This window comes from Cupressus sempervirens, chromosome 9 (genome assembly GCF_028749045.1).
Source record: "Cupressus sempervirens isolate cs-2001-9-10 chromosome 9, ASM2874904v1, whole genome shotgun sequence".
Taxonomy (NCBI): Eukaryota; Viridiplantae; Streptophyta; class Pinopsida; order Cupressales; family Cupressaceae; genus Cupressus; species Cupressus sempervirens.
This window is the reverse complement of record NC_143126.1, coordinates 547,032,577-547,050,106: the sequence shown is the minus strand read 5'-3', so window position 1 is coordinate 547,050,106 and position 17,530 is coordinate 547,032,577. Positions and strand designations below refer to the sequence as shown.

General features: G+C 33.1%; 1 protein-coding gene and 1 long non-coding RNA gene across 2 annotated transcripts; both read right to left on the bottom strand.

Moving 5' to 3' along the window:
- Positions 1 to 10,446: 10,446 nt before the first annotated feature.
- LOC149539806 (uncharacterized) lies at positions 10,447 to 10,899 on the bottom strand. The gene is made up of 2 exons (XR_016356305.1): positions 10,766 to 10,899; positions 10,447 to 10,645 (listed from the first exon to the last, which is right to left on the bottom strand). It is a non-coding gene; the product is annotated as an uncharacterized LOC149539806 (long non-coding RNA).
- Positions 10,900 to 10,972: 73 nt separating this feature from the next.
- LOC149539805 (vesicle-associated protein 4-1-like) lies at positions 10,973 to 17,127 on the bottom strand. The gene is made up of 7 exons (XM_089801002.1): positions 16,611 to 17,127; positions 16,461 to 16,531; positions 13,477 to 13,558; positions 12,194 to 12,303; positions 11,967 to 12,044; positions 11,566 to 11,688; positions 10,973 to 11,460 (listed from the first exon to the last, which is right to left on the bottom strand). The coding sequence occupies exons 1-7, from the start codon at positions 16,894 to 16,896 to the stop codon at positions 11,401 to 11,403; spliced, it is 810 nt and encodes a 269-aa protein (XP_089657128.1). The 5' UTR covers positions 16,897 to 17,127; the 3' UTR covers positions 10,973 to 11,400.
- Positions 17,128 to 17,530: the final 403 nt, after the last annotated feature.

Below are 17,530 nucleotides of genomic sequence, written 5' to 3'. Positions count from 1 at the left end.
AAACAAATAGCAATCCAAAAATCACAACAAGAGTCTAAGTCTCAAGGTCCTGAAAGAAAACTATCTCAAAGTACAAAATACACATGGAAACATCTAATCCCAGAGGCATCAAGACATGTAGGAAACCTAATGTGTTTATGGGTAAGTGTCATCACATAAGTCAACTCTAAGGTTACCTTGGTAGTCTCTCAGGACCCCGACCCCCTAGTGACTCTACGTGGCATCAATATCCTTTATACATACAAGGTATATAGATGAAGCAAGGTCACAACCATGCACCCTCTCTACTCCCATCCTAGTCTATGCTAGCACTCAAGGCATGGGCATGGTATCCAATTGATGTCTTGTTAATTCATTTTAGAACCCATTAATGTTCATGTTATCACTTATTAACACTACTTACAAAGAGTTACCCAGGCAACCTCTTAAGGGCTCTTACCCCCTTTGCAAGCCACTTCCCAACAAATGCATAGATAACATACCCTAAGATCGTATAAATGCTTATTATGAAATCACCATAACATCTCAAGTCCATATAGATAATTGGAAAATACTCAAATAGATCACATACCAAATACCCTCGACAGGGGGTAACAAAATCATAGCACGTGAGCTTATAAGAGAATCAGTCAACACCATAGGAACACATGATCATAACACATTGAGTTGGAAATAGAGAGATTATGACTTAACAATATCATAAAATGATATTACCAAAAAAAATACTTCCCAAGCCTCTAGTGACATTTCTATTTGGCCAAACTACTAGGTTTCCCCAAAATCCATCACAAGATATAACACAAAACCTCAACAGGTATTTAAAACAAGTGAAATTAATTAGCCATTTTAGTTTTTGATGTAATTTCATAGGAGTCGGTTTGGAAGAAAATTCAAGTTTTCATTTCATAATTGTATCACAGTTGAATAAAGGTCTCCAAGTTTAGATTGATCAAAGTATAAGTTTCATGTTTATAACTTAATGTGTCTATGTTCTCTAATAACAATGTATTTTTTAGGGTGCAATGATAATCCACAACAAAATAGATTATTTAAAACTTTACATATGATTTTCACTTAACAATATTTTTTTTTAAAGGTCCAATTATGAAAGTTTGAATAGTAATTACATTTTTTTTTGGATCGGTAAGAGGTTGAAGCCAAGATTAATTATTATGTTCATTATGAATAGTAAGGGGGGGTGGGAGGGTCATGGCCCCTACCTCCACAAAAAAAATTAACTACTTTTTTTAAATTATTATTTTTTAAAACAAGTTTATCATGAAATTAAATATTTATCACAATAAATTCTGTATACTATGGTACACATTTACTTTTATATATATATATATATATATATATATATTATTATTATTAGCCCGATAGGGAGATTAGTTTCTAACAATCAAATTTTCATGTACATATCTGGTTTCCATTATCAAACCCTAGTTTTTTTTTCCTCCAAGTTTCTAGTTTTTCTGCATATGTTGTTTCATTCTAGCACAATTGAAATTTCAACAAGGGTTTTTAGATTCCTCTACGAATTTAATGGAGATAAAATAATGTAAAAACTTCACAAATCTGACACAACCAATTTCTCATTTTGCAGGCATGAAGAAGACAAATGATTCTTAGAGGAATTTTCAAAAGAATTGTTCAGATTTCTACCTTAGTTTGACACTAACAAAAATTCGATGAAACCTTGTGCCCACAAATTTCCTGTCTCCAAAAGCCCACAAGAAAATCCTCTTGCCAATGCTCTAGTTGCTCCTGCAAAACCTATACAGAGAAATGAGCTCTAATTTTAAATTAAAGGCCTCTAACCCTAGTTAGGGTTTCTATGTTTTCTAATTGACCTCTCACTTTATTAATTTTCTTTTATTTAATATTAAATACTTATTTCATGCACACTTAGTGCCTTTTTAATAAAATAATACTTTATTTTATAATTCTACTTTACTTAATTTAGCAAGGAGACTTAGAAAGTATATTTATTATTTAATCAAATAATAATATTTAAAATCCATTGTGTAAAAGCAAGTTCTAATTTTATTATTGTTACAATATATTTACACCAAGTTTTTTTAATTTAAAAAATCTAATTATTGAATTCCAAAATTGGACTTTCAAATAGATCTTTAGATTCCACTCTTCTATTTAATTAATTTTCTAATTAATTAAATATAATATAGCGATATTTTCCTTTCTAAAGTTTTCCCATTAAATTATTTATTTAATTAACTCTCTTGGTTGATTAATGATACTAAATATCATCTTCAAACATCTAGCATCATCACCTAAATATCCATTTTAGTATATTTTTCTATAATTTTAAAAATCTTGATATAAAACAAAACATTTTTTATCCCTCGAAGTGTTCTTCTAACCACCATTGTTTTATTAGTGTCATAAACTTCTCATCTTCGAACCACATTTTTTCACATTTGAAAGGATTCCTAGAAGACTTATGAAGTTTTGATATTTTTAATATGACTGGAAAGTGATCCAATCCAACATATGGTAGGATAGATGATCAAACTGGGTGATCACAATCTCTGAGATCTCCTTTGTATAAGAACCTATCAAGTCATCCTATTATTTGACATAATTCTTTTCTCCTGTTATGCCATGTGTAAAGACCATTTGTTGGTGCATAATCATATCTTTGGATATCCAATATCTAAAGTTTGTCATTTCTTGGGAAATGTACTGAGAGCCTCCCTGTGTTTCTTCTAAACTTAAAATAGCATTGAAATACCCTCCAATTATGAATGTTTTTGAAGGGTTACTATTTATAAAAATGCTAATATCATGCCATAGCTCTCTTTTACTAGCATTTAGAGTTGGTCTATATGCATTGATTAATACAAAATGTAGATTTTCTTTATAACTTTTGACTCTACCACTCATCCAATTATTGCTTGTTGTCCATCTATTATATGCAATTTTCGTTTGATCCCATATGATGCCAATGCCCCTTGAAGCTCCTTTAGATTCTATTAAATCAACTTTCCATATCCCAAGTTTCCTATTTAATTTTTCCCCTTCTAACTTATTCTATATTATTTCTTGTAATAATATTAAGTTTGATCCAAATAAGGTTAGATTCCACTTTAATAAGCATTTTTTGTTAGGGGTGTTTAGTCACCTAACATTCCAAGTTGTTAACTTCATTATTCTGTGGGAAGACCCTTCCCCTTCCGAACTTTTAGAATATCATGGATCTTTTTCCGATTTCCTGTTTTACCTATTTCTATTCTTAGTTCTGCAAGAGTTTTCTTATCTCTCTTCTTCTTTTGTTAACCACATCAAGGAGCCTTTTTTCCTTCCAGGTTACATGCTAAACCAAGTGAACCAATATATTCTCCAACATTGCTTGTACTGTGTTCTAATTGATCATCTGATATTTCTTCCTCTTCTTTTATTATTTCTTTAAATATTTTACAATCCAAATTGTTTTCCTTTGTTGAATTAAGTTCTTTGTTTTTTCGTAATACATGTTTCATTTTTTGTACTAATAAATTCAAATTTTCTTCTACTTCGAATTCCTCCCAAAATTTTGAAGATTTTCCTTTGATGTTGATTCTATCAAAAGAGTTATCCTTTGAATTCGGCTCTGTTATATTTGTAGCTATATAAGACATAACTTCCAATAAGATACCATTCCCTTCTTGCTCTTCTATATCTCTTTGCTTATCATCTATATTGAAAGGTTCAAAAGGATCTTTCCATTTTTGGGAGTTTCTCAAAACTTATATGTTCTCTTTTTAGGTCTTTTCCTATACATTTTGTTTCCTATATCTGTCAACTGCTCTGTATGTCTAGATTTATTGGGGCAAATGTCTAAAAATTCTCCCATGGTCAAAGTTGCATCATAATTATTTTGATTGAACAGTTGGTTCAAATTTTTGTGATTTGTTTTTTTTCCTTCATGTGTTTGTTGATCACATTATGTTGAAACCTCTCTTTTATTTGCTTGTTCAAAGATGGCTAAAGACGGTATACCTTTTTCTAATACTCCTTCTTGCAAATCCTTTTTGTTTTCTGAAGATACAACTATCTTGCTCTCTTACTCTCGACTATGTATGTAAGTAGAATTATTGTGTTGCATGTGTGCTTCTTCCCAAAGAGTGATTTGATCACTGATATCATTTTGGATTAATAAAAGATCAAAGGTAAGCCTTTTGTATTGAATCAAATTCTTTTTGATATCTTCTATAAACAGATCTTGTTTAATGCATTTCTCACTTTGTTGTAATGTATCCATGTTTTCTTCAAAGTTTATATAATTGAATTTCTCATTCTTAATACCATTGTTTCCTATTTATGATTTGACTATTGGGATTTAATGTTTAAGATTATCTTTTGATGTGACATTGTCCATAAATTCCCCTTCTTCAATCTCCTGATCAAATTCCTCTGTCCCGTTCTCAATACTTCTACTACTCATCTTTTCCTTTGAATGATCCATTTATTCCAGGGGGTTAGGATAATTTTTATTTATGATATAATGATTGGAAAGGTTTCTCTTAGACATGAATATTTAGTCAAATATTTTGGGTTTTTGTTGTTGAAGTTGTCTATTTTGATGATGTTTGATGTGTCCTTCATAGCTTGAGATTTTTAGATTATAGATCGAGTGATTAGTATTAAGTTTAATATGTTTAATGCTGGAATTTTTGAAGTTTAAATTGATAAGCATTTTGATGTTAACATGTCTGCTATAATTATTTTCTACCCCTATCAAATCTCCTATTGAAGATCCAATACATTTTAAAATGTCTATAGTATTAATTTATGGGAGGTTTGGATCTACGTCTACCCATGTAGGGGTTGAATATTTATGTGCTATAGATTCACTAAAATTTGGTTCCCATTTCAAGAATTTAATAGAGTGCCCTTTGAAAAAAATAGATTGAGGCTAAAAGAAAATCCTTCTTAATAAATTCATTTTTGCAATGTATATAAAATATTATATCAGAGATAAAAGATATACTTACCCGTGGACCACAAAATTCTTCCTAATAGCTAATCATTTTATGATTTTTGGAAACAAGTTCGTTCCAATATGCATAAAGACCCAAATTTTCACAATCTAACCAACAATCTTCACAAGCTTGATTATTTATAATGATAACTTCTTGAGGGGATGAAACTACTTGTTCCACTCTTCTGCTGGAATGATTAGGTGGAATATAAGGACTCGAATATAAGGATCTGGGAAAAAAGAAATAGAAGACTAGGGAAGCCGAGTCCTGCAATGAGGTGGAATATAAGGATTGGAATTACTCTAATTTTGGAGATGTATATGTGGGGCTATTCACTAGGGAGACATGAAATGACCTAAGTTAGCTAGAGATTTAGGGTTTTTACCTCCAACCCAACCATTTTTTTATACAAACATTTGAAATATTGTCATATTGACTAAGTTAGCTAGAGATTTAGGAGTCAATTCTTTCTTCCATATGCCCTAATCTAACCATTTTGACCTCCTATAGTGTATTTTATTTTTGTAAATACCCTTTCCTATTGCTTTAGTATAATGGATGTATCTATTTCTATGTTGGATTGCTTCATAGCTTTTTGTCCATTATTCGAGACCTGACCATTTTCATTTGTATTTTGTAAAGTGGCAAACAGATTTAAGGTTTCCGAAGTCTCTTTTTTCGCATATTTTGTCTTCAAAAAGTAGGGTTTCTATATTGTCTTTACATCCTTCTGTTTATTTTGAAATGAGAATCTCGGTATTGACGATTTATTCATATGCAGGGCAACATTCGTAAACAATGCAAAGCTTTCCATAGTCCTTTTTAATTCCATAAATCTTTCTTCATTGTTATAAATGTATTTAATATTAAAATTATAATTAATTACAAATTTAAAAAGACATGCCACTTTTTTTTAAGTTTATGTATAGATCATTATTTTATTGAAGTAATCTAATAAAAAAAAAGATAGTTAAAGTCATTTGAACACAAAGGACTCACAACTATAAACAATAATTTTAAACATTTCACTAAAAAGATATTAGAACAAGTCACATTATAAATTATTTCAATACAACAACAATTTAGAATTAGAATAACATGTCCCCAACAAGGATGCATGAACAAATACACCAAAAGATGAATTCAAGATCTACATAAATCTTCTTATTAAAGATGAATCAAATATATCAAAATTTGAAAGTGCAAATTCATCATAATCATTGTAGTTATATAAAGACTCCATATTAGAATATTAACTCCCTCATATTTTCATAGATTTTTTAAAAATTTTATGAAGTCCACAAAATTGACATATGGATTTACATATGTCAAACTCTATATCTACATTGACAAAGCACTAAAAAAATACAATAAGATTTGTATTTGCCAAATTCTCTACATATCTTGATGGAACCTTTATTGTGGTATGCTTGCAATCCCATTTACAAAACCATTATGGTTATACCTTATTAACCATTCGCTAGAAAACCTCTTAAGTTCATCAAGTGATAGGAAATAAATATTTTCTACAAAAAATCAATTTGTGATATTGCTATCAAGATTCAACATGTATATTTTTAGAGTAACTCATTGACCCATGTTTCATGAGTAGTGTTTCAAAAGAACTCATATCTCATGAGAATGAATGGAACACTTACCACTCATTTCATCTAGGTGATGTTCATAGAGGTGAATCATTAGAACTTTTCATTGCATATAGGTGATGCTCACATAGGTGAACCGCTAGCACTTCCAAGGTCACTCATTCTAGTACTAGTCCAATTCGAACTAACTTTACATTCTAGTACTAGTCCAATTCAAACGTGCTTCCTCTGTGATTAAACCACCATATTTGCAACCCTATTTACAACACTTTCAACAAATATTATAACTTATAAGCTTTTTACTATTTAAGAAGCATTTTAAATGTGAAGATAGAGCTTTTTACTATATAAGAAACATTTTAAATGTGAAGATAGAGCTTTTTACCGTGTAAGAAGCATTTTAAATGTGAATATAGAGAGTACCCATTCACTACAAAATAATCTTTACACATTCTTTTATACATGAATAAAGAATTAACATTTATAATAATAAATATTTAAACTTTTTAATTTGTAGATCCCACTTAATCAACTTCTATATATAGGACCCACTATCGGGTTTCTTCTTTACCTGCAAGATACAACAGCCTACGGGTCGGAGATATGGGAATGTCTGCATCACTGTACTGCAAGTCCTACGGCCTATGCATCTCCCTCGAAGCTGGCAGGTATTGCTCAATTAGCCCATACGCGCTCTAAGGCATTTTTAAAACTCATTAAACCTGGCCCTATACGGACCATTTCATCATAGGATTCATGAGACGCTGTTGAGGTTTCTTCTTATTTGCTGTGCCAATCACGTCATCCTCATGAACAGGACACCCTAGAAAATTAAAACAGAGAATGCACTGTAAATGGCGGGCCCTAAATAGGTCCAAAGGACTTTCAAGAAGTGTTGCATTTAAAAAACCTAGGCCACGGCTGTGTCAGAAACCGACCAGAGGGGCAAAAGAAAGGAAGAAAGAAATGCCCCCAGAGAAAAAGAGGGAGTTTCTTACTGCAACTTTCACATGGCGCCTATCATTACTTGAAGGGTTTTGTTTTTTCTTCAATGGACTACCATGTGATCCTCCTATACTCTTGATTGAAACAGATGGACAATCAAGGCCCCCCTTTTCTACTCTTTACCAGCAGTCGCCCTTCCTACCGCTGGATAAAAGTTTGACCTTAAATGCTTAGAAACCCTCGCTTCGGATGAGCTTGGTCTGATCACATTTAACATTTTGTACTGAAATTTCTGTTAACTTTTTAACTTCCTGAAAAATGAAAGCAGGCACTAGGCGGGAAATGAATTTTCCAATGACCTTTCAATCAATTAACAATTCATTTGGTCACACCCTTTCTCGAAGTGCCATGTTTTCAAGCCTTCATTTATTTAAATAGCGCACTAAAATTTTCATATCGCTTTCACAAAGCTACTAAGAATTTTCTAACCAAGATTGGTGGCCCTTTCAACTTGTAATCGATGTCATTCATTCCAAATTATTTATAAAACTTGGTTCAGGCATTTAAGTTTTGGTTGGACGATTGAAAATGGTATTTCGATACATTATTCTGCAGATGTGTTATAAAAGATACAATATTTGTAGCCTTTTATGAGAACTTGACCTTGTAGATTTCAAGTTAAAAGATACTTCATTATTTGTAGTCTTGTATGAGAACTTGATCTTATAGATTCGAAGTTATAACTCATTTTGTTTGGTGTATTCTTTATTATGATCTTTTATTTGATTTGCATTCAATGTTTCTAGGAGTTTTTAATTTCTATTGTTCATTATGTAGGCAGCTAGACTCTCGAGCATCTTTTATTTTTTGTACTAGTCTAAAAAGTTTATACTTGGATTCATGATTACTTTAGACCTTCTAAATCAATTCATTTTTTATGACATATGGTTTTGTTAGAGAATTTCTTTTCTTTTCAAGTCTATCCAAATTTGTCATGCTTTCAAGATAGAGATTCTTTTCAACAAGATTATTTTTGAACATTTTAAAGTTATATCTGTGTGTTTGTGTTCATTTTTAAAGGATGTTTTATTATTTCTCTTCACCCCAAAACGATGATTTGTTGCAATAGACTTATACAAATTCAAACATGAGCTAACAAAGGTGTAATTGAGACATCTCATTTACAAACCATTTACAAAAAAAATGAACGATGAAGACAACAATCCCTATACTATTGTCAAGATTGTTAGAATCTGATAAGATTAATAACCCAGAAAACTAGTGCAAAGAGTAAATATCTAAACTATGAATGCAAATGATACAAAATCAAAATAGCATCATAGAGTTAGTCTCCAAAGAGTAATGCAAATGTTGGAAGCAAAATAGCATTAAGAGGATGCAAAAACAAGAGATACAAATACAAGCCAAGTAGCATGCTTATATAGGCTAGGAAGAGGGAGGAGGTGGCAACACCAACCAATGAGGAGCAACCATTTATCGGACTAAAGATAGCAAAGTATCTTCCCAAGATAGCTAATGGATGCTCTCATGTAGGAAGGTGACACCTCACAACCATTCACCTAATAAAACATGTTTTATTAACCTAAGCGAGATTATTAAAAGTGTAGGAAAAACTTAGCAAAATAGGAGGAAAAAAAAAAAACTACACCAACAAAGATTTCACTTCCCTCTTAACACCTTGAGGACATTGATGAAGTTAAAACCAAACTACCGAAAGAGACTGTTCTTCCTATACTAATGGCTATGAGCTCTTAGGAAATAAAGATAATGTTGTCTTTGGTTGGTCCAAACCCTTAGGGCCACCTTTTGCCTCTTTCCATGAGTATGGTGTTCTTGATTGGTGCTAGCCATTTTTCTAATGCATCCTCAACAACCTTCATAGGATACTCTAATGAAGAGGGCACACTCATTGGTTGGGAGAAGGTTGACAATAATCTTGCTTATGATGATATTTAGAGAAAAATTTGTGATAAGGGACCCCCTCTTGTTGGAATTGTTTTAGTTATGTAATTATGCACTATGATCAAACTTGTCAATTGACTTTTTATTTTTCATTTGAAAGCATTTTTTCTATTCACCTTTTTAATATTTACTTTATTTTTTAGATTAATTAAAAATCAAAATAACAATAGTTGTTTGAATTTGGAAGTCAAACTTATTGAAAATCTTTCTCTAATTAGTCCATATGTATGTTATACAATGGATAAGTCAAACGAAAAATTATTGGGTCAACAGAAAAATCAAACAAATCTATTTGATGTTCAATTTTTTTTACAAGTTTGACAGGTTATAAAAAATAATTATTTATTTTAATGACAGATATAACCCTAATTACCTTATTTTAATGAATAATAATAGTTCATTGTTGTCCTAATTAATTAATTAACTTCTTAATAAAATTAATTGTTTAAATTTAGAAGTCAAACTTCTTATTGAAAGTGTATGCTACACAATCAATAAATGAAATGAAAATTATTAGGTCAACATAATCAAACACATCTATTTAATATTCAAATATATTTAGAGGCTTGACAATGAAGAGACATACCTAATTACCTTAATCTTTTAAGGACGTTTAATAAGAATTCTCAGAAGAATACATCCAGTCTAATCCAACAACGACTTGGTTGGTGGTTCACTCCGAGTGAGTGTATAAAGCAATTTACAGTGTCTAAAAGAATAAAATGGATTAATTTTTATAAAGTGGTGATTTTTTTGTGTAGACGAAAGTTGGTTGATCTCAACAAAGGTCCTAAAACACTGTAAAACAATATTGAATTGCAATTAACAAACAAAGCATTTGATTTGCAAGATATAACCCTTGTTTTTAAAGAGTACATGCAGAAAACTGGAAACCGCCATCTTGGCAATTGAAAGTATTAAATCAGGAGTCCAATAAATTAGGCATTTGTAAGGAATGCTTAATAAATCATGCAGGGTTTGCTGCGCTACAATAAGTTTCCTTCGTTTGTCCGAAAATTTTTCATTTCCCAAGAAAATAGAAGCATACGTTTTAGGGAGTGGAGCTACAGAGTATGAATTACGTCATAACAAATTAAATTGAGGGGCAAGCCATAAAATTTGCATTTCCTACAAAGAACAAGTAGTCATTCTCAGGGAAAACTATAAAGAGGGGTGTATGGTTACATGAAGTATGTTAAACAAAGAGCAGTTGCTTCAAAATGTACAACATTTAAAGATATAAATCACCTTAGGATACCAAGATCTGTATTATCCAGTTACACAGACAAACTCTTGAGTAACTTCATGGTGTATTTGTTCCACCTTTAATTCAACTCCAGGTTCCAGAAGGGTTCCATCTTGTCTTCTTGTGATGGTATGATGTATCTATCGATTACCAATCTCGTTGTATGGCATAAAAGAAGTCATATAACCAGATGTAAACTTTCTATTAAATGGCTACAAACAAATACAAATGAATTAAAATTGATTTCCAAAAAATATACAACTACCATCCCGGCAATCCTCTCATGTTGGTCAAAAGAACAGAAAATTATTAAGAGATGCCAAATGAAATGTCGAACTTCAACCTCTGAAACATATCATCGAAAACTTATTCAACTCTGTTAAACACAAATAAATCTCTATGCCTGCTAAACTCGCCAACCACTACAAAAATCATTAGCAATGTATGTCCAAATATATGCCTCACTATTAATACCTTTTATTACTATAAACCTTGAGTGGGATCGTGGACACGTATCTAAATCCAAATTTCTAGAGGACAGTCGATTTACATGGGATATATGAGCAGGACAACACTCTGCAACAGTAGTTACAGTTGACTCACTTCTATCTCTCATAGCCCTCTAAAAGCTCCTGTTTCATACAGAATCTGCTAGTTCCACTTGTTGCCTGGCTAAATATTTCTCCCTGCGCTCCTTCTACAGCACAGCAAAATTGTAAATCATGACCATTTGTTAACTTTTGAAATACCAAGCAAAACTAATTGTAAGACTAGGTCATATGAAGAAGCAAACTAGGCTCACCCATTCATCAAGAACTCCTTCTGCAGGAGCTGCAGGCTTCGGAGTGTTGTCATCCTGAGGCTTCTTTCGTGCTTGGTTGAGAGCTTCAGCTTCTACAAGCCGTTTCTTCAACTTTTCCAGCTCCTTCTCAAATCAATTAGATAAATTAGTTTAGATATGTCATTAGATACGTTGGGCCTTAAGTAGCTACTGATAAAATCACATTAGAAGATAAATTGAAATCTTTTCCCCTTGTAGCAAGGACCTCTGATTTGTACAAGAAACTCAAGTGCGTGCATCGTATACTTCTTGAAAATATTCAGTCGCCAAAGGAATTGAAATAGCGGCAAAAAGTGTAAAAGGGCAGCACGAGATAGATTATAAATATGTAAAATTAAAAACACTATCAAATTCCATCTTACCAGACAAGGGCGTTGTGGATCCAGAAACACTACTTGCAAAACTCTTTCAACTGTCACCAGTTCCTTATGCTCCTCAAACTTAATCATTTTGTACGATAGATAGGATCGATTGTTTTTTAGGTAAGACAAAAAAAACAATTGCATATTAATTTTGAAAAGAAAAGATGAATAATCCATAACGTAGCATCGAAAGATTAATGCTCAATCAACAAAAGTTTAATGTCTACCAATTCTGGAGTGTACTCGATCCCCTCCTTAACTTTCAAACTAACTATCTTAAATTTGTCCTTGGTCTTCTTTTCTTGAGGATGCTCTGGCTGCTCGACAAATTTCATTACTGTGTGACATCTTCATGTTAGCATGCACAATTTAAATGTCAATAACACTCAGATGATATCTCTGTATATATTTCATGACAACGTGCAATATGTAAACTTCTCTTCTCAGTCTAAAACCACCTTGAAATTTTAGCATACTTGGTAATCCTCTATCCATCATATCTTATAATAGCTGGCTATTGTCTGACAGCAAAGAGGAACATGCAAGAGAAATGGATTTCACAGGTGACTAAAGGGGAAGTTGATGGAATCCATAAAATCAAGAGCCAAGAAGTGATTGTTTCCTCGTAATTATTTACGAAACTAAGTTTAAAGGTTTTGGCAAGTCTAAGAGGCAATTCAACAATTTGCATATGAGGTCAACAGAGCAAGGCCTTAGGACTTATTTAAATTTTTTTGGGTTATCTACCATTTCTTTCCAAGCAAATCTACCTCATTTGAAGCTTTTCTACTTCCACTAATACTTCTATTGTAAAGAAATAACAAACAAATTTTAATCTAAAAATTGGCAAATAACTACTGTGAAATAATCTAATACAATGACACTTGGTAAATAAATAAATGGCAAGTTTCTACAACAAGAAGGGTGTATTCCTGCACGTTTAAATTCAATTCAACATGGGCCAGGCAGAATATGATAACTTGCAAACCTACATAGTCATTCGTAGTGAAAATTTTAATAGAGAAATGTAGGTGTCAAAGGCACTTCCTTCTATGGGTTCAAAAGAGATTCTTCGGCATCTCATATATGATCACTAGCATTACTAAAATTCCTATGATATCAGACTTAATCTATACGATTTTAAGTACATATATCTCATTGAAGATTAGCATGATTCAAATGGTAAAAAGGATTCAGTTCACTCAACTATTATCTCTTGTATGTAGATTTTCATCAATATGATTTTCATAAATTTAATAGACTCCTTTTGGTGTAACTTCTTTAAAAGCAGTCATCTAATGTTTTCGGTATATGTTGTTTAGTTCCTCGAAAGATTAATCTTATTATTACTACTATAGAATGAAATTTAAAGTGCTTAATCTTACAGTTGCTACTATAAAAAGAATTGTATATGCTTAGTCTTACTATAGCTACTAGAGCAAGGAATTTTAAAAGCTTAATCTTGCTGTTGTTACTAAATCATATGTAGCGAGGCAAGAAAAGTTCGTACCCGTTGCTAAAATTGACTCTTTTGGAGCTAGAATGCCATTTGGAGGTCTCATAAAACAACTTTTGGGAGCATTTGTCTGGAACTGCACAAACAATTCTAGAAACAGGTCACAAAAGCTGCTCGAAATCATAAAAGATAAAACTTATATATTTCAAAAATTTCCAATCATTGACTACAGATAAAACGGGAAACATGACAGGTCTTTCTTCTTATATTGTTGAGTACCATTTATTTTTTCTCGAACATTACAACTTTTGTTATGTGTGCCACCATTCCTAAATTTCATATACATCACATAACTCCGTGACAACTGCCTTCATAAATGCGGAACTATTAATCACTAAAATGGTAAACCACAAGCGGAAAACGATATTGTGATGACCTTCCATAAGAATTCATTCACGAGTGCTATTGTTATGACCACCTATAAGAACTCAGTGATGCACGTGATCAAAAGAGACGGTAACAACTAAGCCAAACAACATCTGCTGTCAAGAACTACTATGTCTGTCTGCTGTGTGAAGATAAGGATTGACAATGCAAAAACCTTACGAAAAATTTATGCCATTTTCTCGAAGTCTACAATTTGGTTTTTGGGCCCGTATTTGTTGGGTCAACAGATTGCAATTGGCCTCATTACTGCTAACTCCTGTTTGCAATCTGCCTATTGGTTTGGAGTCATAAGCATATGATTTTCTGTGTGTATGTCTTTAGCATAGTCGGTCTCAGAGCAGCCACAAATTGAGAATTAAGGACTTGACTCCTTGCAGGCTATTGCTCCAGTCCTGCTAGATTGATGGAAAGAGGACTATCACAAGCTGATATATGAAGGTATCTGAGGCCTGCTCTAATATATGAATACACAGTAAAATTAGTTTAATTGCGTTGAATAATGCAAACCTGCACTTGTAGATGTGGATTCCTTCGGATATGCTCCCATAATTGGTAATTTCTTCCTAGTAGGCTCGAGTATTGTGTGTGCAGGTGATGAATCTAGATCAATTGATTTCATAAACATTACTTTCGACCAATGCAACCTAAGAAGCACAATAAACATCAGAAACTGCTCCAGTAAAAGTCACCGAACTCATCAATATCATATGCTAACAATTGACCATACTAGTTCGCCTGTAAGCCAGTTTTTTAATTTACTATAATTAAAATCAGTTTTTCCTTTCTTATGTACCTACCATGGTGCATCTCAGTGGATGTACCATATTATATCATATCGAACAATCCTAGGACCAAGCTTACTGAAATCGATAAGGGACAACTACGCCAGACGGTCAAAAACAGTTTTTAAATCAGATGTTGTAATCATGGAAGACTCTGTTTTTTGTTGTTTGCAGACTCAGGAATTTATGCAAAACATACTACTCTAAAATAAATACACTGGAGCTGCTAGATTAGTAGCGAAAATGTTTTGTGCACCTTTGTAGCATCGATGGGAACGGACTAAGACAACCAACCGGTAAATTACATATATCTTTCAAACAAATGGACCTAGCTATATCAGTACATAATCAACAACACTAATGATCTAGAAACACAGTAACTACTGAAAATTACATATTTTGTGTATCATTGTAGGATCGATGGGAACAGAACTAACAGAAACCAAGCAGTGAATTATATCAGTCTTTCAAACAAAAACCAAGCAGTGGATTATATCAGTCTTTCAAACAAATGGGCGTACGTATACCAGTACATAATTTACATCACTTATGACTTAGAAACACATCAACTACCGAAAATTACAATTTTGTATACCATTGTAGCATAGATGGGAACAGAAGTAGCACAAACTACATCAATCTTTCAGAAATCCTAGCGCTAACTTTGAATCAAACAAATGTGTTAGCAAATACAACTATTACACATGCTTCAAAAGTTGGATTATATTGGACTCCCCCAAATCAAGGCAGATCAAAATCTTTTGACTAACAGATCAACATATCGCCTGTATCATTACAGACTTCATTAGGGTCAGCCTAATAAATGACATCACAAACAACTAGGCCACCACTTCACACAAAGACCAATTCTTTTTTTCATAATGATAATTGCAGCGACGATAAGGCTGTAAAATCATACAACAAACAGTATTAACTAAACCATGAGCCGATTCAATAAAACAAGAACGACACTAATTGTCAACTGAGAAGCCACGATATACAAGCAGACAAAATTGAACTTTTGCATGCACACACACAAACTATCAATACTTGATTATGCTTATCCATTAATCAATAAAGCACCTAGAATTACGATCTCGCAATTAACTTATCATAAACAACCCCCCAGTGAAAAAAAGAAACGGAACACGTTTCAGAGTTACAAACCATGCATTTTTGGCAAGATGGACACTTCAATTTAGAAAACAAAATACAGTAAAAGACTTTTTCAGTGATTTTACATCAGAAAAACGTATCCCCCACCATCCGCACACAATCTACCTGAGTCAGGCGTTTAGCCCGCTCAAACTTCTATTGTTCCGCAAAAAAGATGAAAAAAGAATAATTTGATGATTCATTTTCTCAGTCGGACTGATTCTAGTGCTTTATCTCTATGCCCATCACATGTCAAATGAACTATTCAAGCTCATCAGAAATGAGCTTTAGCGATCCACCATTGGTGGAAGGCTGGTCATGGAAATTGATTCCACTTTAACTTGCAGATGAGTCCAAACGACAATATTGCATCATCATATGCAAATGCAGAGAAAAGCAACTTATTTATCTGAGTGCAAATCATCTACTTACCGAGCACTCATTAAAACAACACTTCGACATTCATAGAATTGCACAAAATATCACATTTTGTTCGTCAAAAAAACCTAACAGTCGCAATAAATACAACACGAGAGAAGAGAGAGAGGAGTTCTGTTAAATCCTAATTTCGTGGGTGACATTCAGAAGCCTATGGAAACACATTTTGAAACATGTTGAACTAGTTAATAATATCGTTCTAGTCTAATATCTTACCTTGAAAGCAACATATGATCTACTAACATTCTTGATCCTCACAGCACTGGAAACTTGCTTCCCTGGTTCATCTGCAGGACACCCACAAGCTTAAAAATGTCTCCAACAGCAAATTGAATCAAACCCACTTGATCGATACGAGAGACTTACAACTGAAGTAAAGTTTCCCGTCAGGATCGAACCGCAGACGCCTCCTTGTTAGAAGAGAGGCCTTAGCAATGGTTGCAAAAGACTGTTGTTTTGTATTAGGTAGCCGGTCATCATAATACTGTTGGGGGTTATTGGGGATTCGATCCGCCGAAGCCCAGTTGCCATTATGATTATTACTGTTAGTGTTGATGTTATTACACCAGGGCATAGGGCAGAAGTTCCAGGCCTTGGAGCCCCCATGATGATGCTGCTGGTGTTGCCTTGGGACGTGGTCATATGTGGCCATGTGACCGGCGTTGCAATCCCTTCAGAGGTCTTGATTGCTTATCTTGTGAATGTGGGTAGGCGGTTTCAATAACAGAACTGAACATAAAGGTTGCTTTCTACATGTTTCGGGGAAAATGTAAATGTAAAAGCTGGTGGCGCCATGGATTCATCATCGTTGCAATACAGTGAGTATATTCCCTTTTGACTGCCATCTAACTCAACTTTTTCTAATTGCTTTTCGCTTTTGTTTCAAAGCAACCATTCCATTGAGCTTCTAGTTTTGTCTCTCTTTTGGCCCGGCCGGGGCCTAGTTGCCAATAGGCTATAGGGTGTGGTGGATTTCACTGTTTCAACTTTGGGACATGCTTGGCTTGTTTTGTAGCTGGATTCCACTTCAGTTTGATGGAAGCCTATGTGACATAAATAGCTTTCAAGGCATTTATTATTATTGTACAATATCAAAACCAAATTCCGTCTCTATTGGGAAATCTCGAACAATAAGATACAAATGAGCTAGGTTGAGTTGGGTCGTGTTGACTTCGTGAGAGAAGTGATTCTTTAGAAGATTAGTAAGAAAATTTCACTTGGAAAATAGAGAAACATTTTGTATAAAAATTTAAGGATAAAGTTCTAATTGGAGCAAGCTTTAGAGT